Here is a 10217-nt window from a genome sequence, read left to right as displayed (position 1 = left end):
ATATATATATATTATATGTATATGATACATGTATATATTATATCATATGTATCTATATATATATATTTTTAATTTATCGGTAAATGCAATGATAGTTATTCTTCTATGCGAAGACATATAATAATTATTTGTATAACAATAACTTTTGCAGAAAAAACAAGTTTTCTGGAATGTTTTAAAAGTATAGAATAAAATATTTGAACACATTGAAAAGTTTATATTCCAAGCTTCTATGATGATAGTCAATCTTCTTTTCTTTTCCCATTGGATGATATAACATTAATATCGCTGTAATCTCGTGCAATATCGATATACTGAAAAATGTTATTTTTATAAATAAATTTATTTATTTGTAAATATAAAAATTCTCTTTGATATATATATATATATATATATACATATATATATATATATATAAAAGATGTGCTGTACATATATTAGTAAACAACTTTAAAAAGTAAAATTAAAATATAAGCCAACAAATAGAACTTATGCACACAAAAATAAAAAAATAAAAAATATATATATATACACATATTAGAATTAAAGGATATGGACATAAGAGAGTTAAATGAGTTTGATTTTTTTATTACCTTTCTTGGGACGAGAAATTCCAGAATTTGTAATATTATATAGCACAATGACACTACAAGCAAGTAGGCCAATACACCGCTTTGTATTTGACTAGCTAATCGTTGTCCTAGATTTCTCTTTGCTTCACGTTTTACTAAATTATACACTATTTCCGTACGTTTGGTAATGTTGAACCAATTATAATATAAACCTATTCTCCTATGTGTCTCGAAAGGACATCCGATATCGCCTTTTTTGTAATTCATTATAGCCATCTCCAGTCCTTCAATTAATGCAGGTACAGTAGGTTCCACGAGGTAAATCAGATCCGGCGGCAAAACTTCCGGAATACCTCCAACTTTCGTTGACACTACTTGCAGACTATAAAATAATATTTGTTATTATTGTATATTCATTTTATTCAAAAACTTTGTTAATAGAAAAATATGATAAATATTATTTGTTACAACAATTAGATTTAAAGATTTAAATTAATTTCAGGTATCACAAATATGAAACAAAACGGCAAAGTGCATTATGTCGTAGCTTACCCACAAGAGGCTGCTTCTACAATAGCCATACAGTAAGCCTCTGTTAAGCTCGTATTTAGGAAAATATGACCCTTATTCAGAACGTGTCTGACTTGAGAGTGCTCCAGACTGCCTAATAAAGTTACTCTATGTTGCAATAGATTTCTTTCCCGTACCTCTTCTATTAGCCATCTTTTCGGACCGTCTCCGCCAATTAAGAATTGTACATTTTTGTGACGTAAACAAATCTCGGGTATTATATGGGCTAAAAGGTCAACGCCCTTCCTATACACTAATCGCGATATTATTACTATGGTAACTGAAAATCATGATTACAATTATGACAATTGGAATGATACCTTGCTAATACAGGCAATTATAGACCTCCGAAGCTAAACTTACTAAAATCGTTGTTCCGTTTACTGATATCGGGTGTAAATAATGTGGTATCAACTGCATTTGGGATAACCGACACTTTCTCCTTTTGCACTTTGGCTCGTAATACTGTATTTTCCTTTCCAGTATGAGACACGCATATGCAATGATCGCAATCAACTAGCGATATTTCGAGAAATTTATTTGTCAGAATAGCGGACGCGTCCGCAAAACCAAAAAGAGAATGATCCGTGAAAACAGTCTGCAAAAACACAGCGTTAGTCACTTTGTACTACCTAAGTCTTATCATTGGATCAATCAAGGCTTACTTTTAGTCCCATTAATCTACCGATCAACATCCCTTCGTGGGCTAAAGCAGAGAATGCAGAATGGCCATGTATTATCTGTATCTCCTCTCTTATGAAGATATACCTAATGAGTGGAAGAGAGCATACCATCGTTGGAAGAACACATTGGTTATAGAAAACCTTGACAGGGATATAATATACCTTAAATATAAAATATAAGGATATAAGAACAAAAGAAAACATGAAGGAGTTTAAAAAGATGATTGAATAATGGTGATTTCATTCATTTGCATTACATTAATAGCGAATTCGATTAGACACACAAATGTGCACTGTTGCATATTAAAGTCATTGCATACTATTTTGAATATAAAAATGAAATGCAAATATTTCGAATTATGAAAAATATATTTTACCTAACAATATAATAAAGTATATTAAAAATTTTAAGTTTAATCCGTTTATTATATAAGTATGAAAAAATAGCTAAAATAGATAAATTTCTAGCAAGTACTGCAATATTGATGTGTATTGCATCTAATCATATAGATTGCATCTAATCATAGATGACAGAGATAGAATTTAGGTTTATACTATAATTCTATGTGCACTATAATTCTATGATACATTAATTGTAATTAGATAAAAACAGCTATAATTCTAGCTGGAGCAGCAAAATATTTCTTTGAATGTATATTTTTATTATATAAATACACATTTTTACATGAATTTGTATACAATGGCTTTAATATGTATCAGTGCGCATTAATGCTTCCAATAGAATTTGCTGTAAATTAATGCACATTAAAGGCTGCTTTATACAAAGTATCTAAATGCAATAGTATAATATAATCAACATTAGCAATGAGATACATGCATATAATTGAGTATTAATTATTCAAAATATATTATATATTATGCTTTTATATTTAATTTTACTAATTTCATATAGAGTATTACAGCAGCTTTTAATATGTAGTATAACTTTACACTAATGTAGTATAATGCAAGTGAATTTGCTATAAGAGTGAAACATACTTTCAGACCGTTTGTCATATATCTTATTCCTACTCTATCTCCGTAGGAATGGGTGAGCATTACCACCTTGTGCCCATGCTCCAGAAGACATTGAGAAAGATTGAAGATATGCTCTTCTACGCCGCCCATGTTTGGATAGAAGAAATCCGAGACCATGCTGTTTGAAACAGTATATTATATGTAAATATAATAAAACAGATATAACATATTTATAAATAATGTATGTGTGTGTGTGTGTGTGTGAGAGAGAGAGAGAGAGAGAGAGAGAGAGAGAGAGAGAGATATTAGTACATGTCACTAAAACGAAAACATTACGGTACGAACCAAATTTTGTGTTTTGCACCGCTCATCTTCACACCCGTGCATGATTCACACTGCTAGATTTAATGCGATTGCAAATTTGCCATATCATCGCCGAGCGCGTCCGCCCATTACGCCGTTTTTGCTTAATGATTCTGTTATTATCTCATCGTGGCGCACGTCAATTTTCCTCGAATCATGTTTATGCATTTCTGATCAACCTATCCGCGTTGATAATTGATGGATAATAGACAATAGCGAATGAGACTAGTGCATATCCATGAAAGCATTCTAACCTCAATAAGAAAAAAAAAGATCCGAATTTACTTCGCGCGAGATTCAAGCTACCATAGGGGAGGAGTTGCGATAAGGACATTGAAGGACATAACCTGCACAACACTGCTCTCAGATTTCTCTCTGGCTGTGTTCCAAATTTAGTTTACGGCCAGCACTGAAAATGCGATAGTTTACTTTACGTGCATTATAGATTTCCAGTACAGACAATCAATTTTGGAATATAATCTCTATGCAGGCAACCTGTGTTCCCTCTATTGATACATCGATTTAATTAACCGACAAGATTATCTGTCGATAAAGACAGATGGATAATAAAAGAGTTATTGGCTGTAGATAATTGAGTTATAAATTCGAGTTTTGAATGCAGATGCCAAATGGCGCTTCGGTTGATGTCGTCAATTCGCAACAGATTACTAAAGTTTGCGTCTCCTCGTACTGTTGAAACCAAGTAAATAAATAATAAGAAATAGTAAGTGCTGCAGTTGAAGTTGTGAATCGATATTCTGTTAACATGCCGATCTTGGACAAAAGAAAAGGGGACGATATTCTAGCGTTGGTCCCTGCTTCGAAAAGGACCAAAAATGAAGTTGTCTTCAGCAGCAGAGAGAAGGCGGTTGTGCAAAGCGTGAGTATAACCACAAGTATATATATCTCTTGAAAAACGTAATGTTTGTGCACATAATAAAATTTTAAAGGGCCCACCACGGACGTCCTCCTTAATGTCAATGATAATGCTACTCGAGGGTCATCAAGGAGATATTTTCTCAATAGAATTTCATCCGGAGGGACAGTACCTCGCATCCACGGGATTTGATCGACAGATCTGTATGTTTTGTGCATAGATCGATATATTTACACATAAATTTTAATTATTTTATCTAATGAAGTATATTTGTCTTTGCAGTCATTTGGAATGTTTATGGAGAATGTGAAAATATTGGCATTATGACTGGACACAGTGGAGCAGTGATGGAATTACATTTCAGTCCAGATGGCAATCATTTATACACAGCCAGCACAGACATGACACTGGGTTTGTGGGATATAGTAGCTGGTACGCGAATTAAGAAGTTGAAGGGCCACACTTCGTTTGTAAATTCTGTATCAGGCGCACGAAGAGGACCTACGTTGCTCTGTTCAGGCAGTGACGACAGTACGATACGTATTTGGGATCCAAGAAAACGGGGGCAGTGCTATACATTGAACAATACATATCAGGTACCATAAAAGTATTCTTATTGAATAATTTAAGGAAATTATGTGTCTATTGGTTGATATTTATAATCTGTTCTTATCTTAAGTAATGCCTAAGATGTTAACACATCTGTGATTATTTTATAATATCTTAAGACTGTATTTATAAATTATAAGACTCTATTGTGAATATTAGTTTATGCATAAACTTTTATTATCTAGGTTACTGCAGTGACGTTCAATGATACAGCAGAACAAGTGATTAGCGGTGGTATTGACAACGATATAAAGGTGTGGGATCTTCGAAAGAATGCTGTGCTCTACAAATTGAAAGGACACACTGACACCATTACCGGATTGAGTCTCAGTCCCGATGGATCTTATATACTTTCCAATGCTATGGATAACACGCTGAAGATATGGGACGTGAGACCATTTGCTCCTTACGAACGCTGCGTAAAGATACTGTCTGGACATCAACATAACTTTGAAAAGGTGGTCTAATATTTTTTTCTAATCTAATTGATATCCATAAGTTACATTTGACATTGATTTTTTTTATTTGATTTATTTAAGATAGTTTTGATCTTCTGGAGAGAGAGAGAAAGGGGGGCGGGGGAGGGGGGGGGAAGAAGAAGAGAGAGTTGATGACAAAATTTCTAGTAGTTACTAATGTTGTATTTGTAAAATCTATTTAATTTGCTTTAATTGAAAAGCATTAATTAATTTCAAGGAAACCAAAATGACATAACTTATATAGAGATCTCTCTCAATATATATACTAAGTATACTTTAATAAGAATAATCGAAATTTGCAGATAACATAAAGAAAATTCTATTGTTTGATATTTTTGGCAAAGAGATTTATAATCGAGTCTTATAGACTCATCACTGTCAGCTTTGGAGGGTTAAATATAATATATAAATATAAGAACGGGCTGTATGAATATACCAGTCTCTAACAGTTTGAGAAAAGAAATATTTATATTATCAATCTTGGGATATTACGTTGTTTGATAAGTTGTACATTTTTTTTTTAGAATCTTCTGAGATGCGCGTGGTCACCGGATGGTAGCAAAGTATCGGCGGGATCATCCGACCGATTTCACTACATCTGGGATACTACGAGTCGTAGAATATTGTATAAATTGCCGGGACACAATGGATCTGTAAATGATATCGATTTCCATCCAAAGGAACCTATAGGTATGTGATGATTCCTTAAGATGACACTATAAATAGAGGAATGTAAATTTTGTATATTTTCTAATTTATTTCGATGAATATCAATGTTGTAATTTGTTTCAGTGTGCTCGGGATCTAGCGACAAGCAAATCTACTTAGGTGAAATCGAGACTTAATAACATGGAACTTATATTTAATACGTTTATGTATTTGTAAAAAAAAATAGAGAGAAGAAAAGACAGAACCGTCTTTGAATATCGATAATTTCTCTCTTTGTTTCATTTCCTTTACTATATTGTGCATTATTCAATTCAAATGTGATATATTTACATATAAAAAATAGAGAGAAAAAGAGAAAGCAGTGTTTGAATATCAGTCAATTTTTCTTTCACTGATTTCATTTCCTTCGCTACATTGTGCATTTTCCCATTGTCCCCCCCCCCCCTTTCAGAGATAATCATCATCAATAAATCACAAGTGAGCTCATAATAATACGCGGAGTCGATAATAATAAGAGTCAATCGCCCGAATCGCTTTCTACAATTTCTACTATCGACAATATAACGAGCGCACAATGCACATACAGTACAATCGTTCGATTAATCGCTCTCGACCGACTCGTGCGAGAGTTCGCGGCGCAGTTCGTGGCGCAGAGCGGGGAGCACACGCGACGTGCGCGTGCGAGAGAGCGAATTTTTGTCACTACCCGTAGGGGAGTGCTGGTGGCGGCGGCGGGGCGGCGAAACTAACCACGAACTAAACAGAAGAAAAAAAGATGGCCGCCGCGAGGCTGCCATGAAGGGGCCGCGTCGCTGCTCGCGCTCGCGGAAATGGGACGTTGCGACATCCGAGTGTCATCATCGTCATAGTGAGAAGTGTCAAGTGTGCGGTGTACATCGGGGAGGGTGACACGGTGCGCCGAGGACAGTCGGCGGGGTGATTTGAGTCTTGAGACTGGAGTGGAGTGGAAGAGCGGAGCGCGGTAGCGCACCGCACCGCGCTGCACTCGTCCTCGTCGCGCGTTCTAACGACGACGGTGACGAGGAGAGAGAGGACGGTGGTGACGACGACAACGACGACGACGACGACGTCTGCAGCGAGATCGGAGGGCGCGACAGCGACGGGGACGACAACGACGACGACGACGACGGCAGTAGCGACGGCGGCTGGCCAACCAGAGACGCGCGAGATGGCATCCGACGGGTAAGGGCCCATCAGTCAGACGAGAAACCTGTCTTTCCCTTTAATTGCACCCGACTGCACCCGCGGGGTGCAGCGCCGTTTGCTGCTCTAGGGAAAACGCAGCCTTTGCGACACACACGGGCACGGGACCGACGGTGCTCCGCAGATCGATAGTGAATTTTTTTTTACATGCACCCGTCCCAGTTTTCTCCCTCTCTCCGCGTCTCCGTCTTGCACTCTACTGTCTCCGTTCTTTCCCTTCGTACAAGCAGTAAGAAAGAGAGAGAGAGAGAGAAAGAAAGACACAGGAGACTTCACCGTCGCCTTTCTGATGATAACGGAGCGCGAGCGCAATTTCCCGCTGCACTCCGTATTCCTTCGCGGCGCTTTCGCTCTGAAGTTCGCCGCTTGAAGTAGTTCGCAATTGGGCGGGTCTCTCTCTCTCTCTCTCTCTCGTTCGCTCCCTCGCGTGCGCACATTTTTCGCAGTTCGTGTTTTTCACTCATTTGCGTTGGTCGCCGTAACGCGTTTTCCTCTCAGTACCGTGTCTCCATTTTTTTTTCTTCCTTTCTCCCGTTCTCCATCTGTTCCATTCTCTTTCTCTCTCTCTCTCTCTCTCTCTTTCTTCCTCCTTCCTTCCGTCCTTCCTTCTCTAAAACGATATTCCGCACATACGCTCTCAATCCACGCGCGAATGGATCTCCGCGGCCTATTTCAGCCAATTAAACGGCCAGCATGACATCAGAGTGGACGGCCTCTCTCGTTGCATCGCGGCCCAGCATTCCTATCAATTTGCGGGGTCCGATAGGGTAGGGGTGCGGCAAGGGCATGGACGGATGGACGGATGGACGGGCGAAACACCCACCTTCTTCGTTCACCCCGATTCACATCGCTTCATCGTCGAGAACATTCTTGCCATGATTCTTGCGAATTTCGAACGGTCTCTCAGTCTTCTCTTTTTCCAGCCTCCTCCCGCCACCCCTCCCCCCCTCTTCTCCCTTCCTCTCCTCTGCACCCCCTCGTTCAGTTTGCAGCAACGACGATTTTTTTTTCCCCTCCCGAGATCGAGCCGTACGACGTTCCAATTAGATTCCTCGGTTAATCACAGTTAATCACCATCGTTGCCCGCTTTGAAACGTACACGCACTCGGCGCGATATCGCGAGACATCTCTTCTTTTTCACGCCCGGTCTATCCCGAATTCCCCGTGGAGATCGATGTTGCCGACGTATTTCCCGAAGATTGCAGCGAAATGCCGTGGATGTAAATAAAAAATGGAAGCTACGGTGCTCCGCCGGTCCCGTTGCAACGCGACGATATTTCCGTCGATGTCTTGCACCCGGAATCGCCTTTGACATATCGATCCCGCCTTACGATTTTATCGTGAAGTATACACGCATATACACACACACACACACACACACACACACACACACATCAGATGTATATACTTCACTTCATATATATATAATTTTGTGAGTGATAAAAAATTGTTAGAGGCGCAAGTAGCTCGTAACGAGTGAAAGTTTAAAGGAAAAGAGTGATTTAGAGCTGTTGCACAAGGTATATACCTTTGTCGCCGGTTATTTTAGGATTCGATAGATTCGCGATCGCAGGAGAATTAAGGCTCCCCCCCGACGATAGATATTAATGGCTGACAATTACAGTAGGATGGAATGGGTGGAGATCATAGAGCCACGCACCAAGGAACACATGTACGCGAACCTGACCACAGGAGAATGCGTATGGGATCCTCCACCGGGTGTACCTGTGTAAGCTACTCTCCTATATTCACTCTTCAATGCCCATTTCTATCAATGTAGATTAACTTCAATCTCCGTTCAACTTACTCTTCGTCCTTTTCTAATCTTTAGAACTAGAAAAAGACGAAGAATAAGTTGAACCGGGTGGAAACGGGCATAATAGTTTTCGTCCAGAGTCCTAGGCAAATTAAAAAAAAATTTTTTTATATAATTTTGTAGCACTTCCATATCTTCTGGATCCCGCTACAATTATATGAAAAATTGAACCCGGTGAAATAATTTTCACACACAATGTAGGATACGTTTCATCTGGCGCTCACAACATTCACGAGCATCATTTATTCTTGTTCATAGCATGCGTTTGAAATTTTTTTATTTGAAAAGCAGCATTTGTAAGACATTTATATTTTATATTTCAGCAGAGCACATGAAAATTTTTTTGTATTTTGTACTTTATAGGAGCATATAAAAGTATTTTATGTTTGGTATTTCAACATTAATAACAAAAAATTGAAAGTATTTCGTATTAAGATCGATAATCGATGTTATTCTTTAAATTACAAAATACGACTTTCAAGATCTTTTGATTTTAAATGCAAAATACAAAATACACTTGTATTACAAATACTGTGTTTTAAATAAAAGTATTTCAAATACACAAATACAAAGTATTTCTCCAATTCCTATTCTTATTCAACATTTGATTTGAACAAGAAAGATATGGCTGCGTTCAATATAGAAAGCAACTTTGCAAGTATTGTAAAATTTATTAATATAAATCATTTATACATTGAAATTGTTTTAAGTACAATTGTTGTAAGATGTAAGCTAGTCAAAGATATTAACATCTTAACGTAACATTACTTAAGACGATCTTAAAATAAGAATGAACTATAAATATCACTCTTAGATTCAGTGAGAAATTAAGGGCAAGGCCAATCATATTAAAGAATTTTACAACAGTTGCAAAGCTGCTTTTTCTGCTGAACGTAGTCATTTGATTCCAAGAGTGTTGCAGGGATCAAGTGGAATGCAGTCATAGTTTGTATTGTGATAAACAAAAAATGTTATACAGACACAAGGCTCAATAACGGATAGTTTTTGAGCAATGATGTATCAAAGGTGTAAAGCCTGGGACAATTGAAAAACAATAGGAACAAGAAATAACAGATTTTAAATTATCTATAATATTATAGAAATTGTGTGTATACAGATAAGATAAAATATTTATGGTTTCTAACAGATTGAAATTTGTGTTTCCTTTTTCCTATTGTATTTTTTAATTATGTCACATTACATAGATTTAAAACTTACTTTTATAGATTATCTTTTGTACACTATAGTTGCTTTCCATTAGTGACAAGCTGATACAAGCTTTATTTTAAATTTCTTAGCATTTAGTGAAGATAGAATGAACAAACACAAAATGTCGTCGCACTCGTGTCGATTTGTGTCAACTAAATAGAAAGTACC

The 10217-nt window shown here is 37.2% G+C and overlaps 3 protein-coding genes across 7 annotated transcripts in view; 2 read left to right on the top strand and 1 right to left on the bottom strand.

The window, feature by feature from the left end:
- Positions 1-232: 232 nt before the first annotated feature.
- Positions 233-3695, bottom strand: LOC108750522 (N-acetylglucosaminyl-phosphatidylinositol biosynthetic protein). 2 transcript variants are annotated; one of them, XM_018490007.1, is made up of 8 exons: positions 3421-3695; positions 3149-3345; positions 2825-2981; positions 1808-1987; positions 1506-1740; positions 1125-1422; positions 594-954; positions 233-314 (listed from the first exon to the last, which is right to left on the bottom strand). In XM_018490007.1, the coding sequence occupies exons 2-8, from the start codon at positions 3172-3174 to the stop codon at positions 243-245; spliced, it is 1329 nt and encodes a 442-aa protein (XP_018345509.1). In that variant the 5' UTR covers positions 3175-3345; positions 3421-3695; the 3' UTR covers positions 233-242. The 2 variants fall into 2 exon arrangements, with proteins under 2 accessions (XP_018345509.1, XP_018345517.1); XM_018490015.1 differs by having other exon boundaries at positions 1125-1395; positions 3149-3695.
- Positions 3696-3818: 123 nt separating this feature from the next.
- LOC108749321 (U5 small nuclear ribonucleoprotein 40 kDa protein) lies at positions 3819-6089 on the top strand. The gene is made up of 6 exons (XM_018487930.1): positions 3819-4046; positions 4117-4246; positions 4326-4639; positions 4838-5110; positions 5656-5821; positions 5924-6089. The coding sequence occupies exons 1-6, from the start codon at positions 3933-3935 to the stop codon at positions 5974-5976; spliced, it is 1050 nt and encodes a 349-aa protein (XP_018343432.1). The 5' UTR covers positions 3819-3932; the 3' UTR covers positions 5977-6089.
- Positions 6090-6460: 371 nt separating this feature from the next.
- The window catches only part of LOC108749869, a 9877-nt gene continuing 6120 nt past the window's right edge, over positions 6461-10217 (top strand). The window contains exons 1-2 of one of the 4 annotated variants that reach the window (XM_018488885.1): positions 6461-7003; positions 8652-8753. In XM_018488885.1, coding sequence (XP_018344387.1) covers positions 6990-7003; positions 8652-8753 — 116 coding nt within the window. In that variant the 5' untranslated portion in view covers positions 6461-6989. Of the gene's footprint in view, positions 7004-8465; positions 8545-8573; positions 8754-10217 lie in introns of those variants that run through there. The other 3 variants (XM_018488879.1, XM_018488870.1, XM_018488894.1) reach the window with 3 other exon arrangements.

This window comes from Trachymyrmex septentrionalis, unplaced genomic scaffold (assembly GCF_001594115.1).
Source record: "Trachymyrmex septentrionalis isolate Tsep2-gDNA-1 unplaced genomic scaffold, Tsep1.0 scaffold11, whole genome shotgun sequence".
NCBI classification, from domain to species: Eukaryota; Metazoa; Arthropoda; class Insecta; order Hymenoptera; family Formicidae; genus Trachymyrmex; species Trachymyrmex septentrionalis.
Note: the sequence above shows the minus strand (reverse complement) of the source record. Positions and strands in the feature narration are given on the sequence as shown.

What these genes read in the sequence shown, in the direction of transcription:
- LOC108750522 (XM_018490007.1), bottom strand. Translation starts at nt 3,174, where the DNA reads ATGAGCGGTGCAAAACACAAAATTTG. An exon ending in ATATGACAAACGGTCTGAAA is followed by an intron (nt 1,988 to 2,824) that starts GTATGTTTCACT and finishes TTTATATTTAAG; the next exon opens with GTATATTATATCCCTGTCAA. An exon ending in GTAGAAGCAGCCTCTTGTGG is followed by an intron (nt 955 to 1,124) that starts GTAAGCTACGAC and finishes ATTATTTTATAG; the next exon opens with TCTGCAAGTAGTGTCAACGA.
- LOC108749321 (XM_018487930.1), top strand. Translation starts at nt 3,933, where the DNA reads ATGCCGATCTTGGACAAAAGAAAAGGGGACGATATTCTAGCGTTGGTC. An exon ending in CATTGAACAATACATATCAG is followed by an intron (nt 4,640 to 4,837) that starts GTACCATAAAAG and finishes TTTATTATCTAG; the next exon opens with GTTACTGCAGTGACGTTCAA. An exon ending in CCATCCAAAGGAACCTATAG is followed by an intron (nt 5,822 to 5,923) that starts GTATGTGATGAT and finishes AATTTGTTTCAG; the next exon opens with TGTGCTCGGGATCTAGCGAC.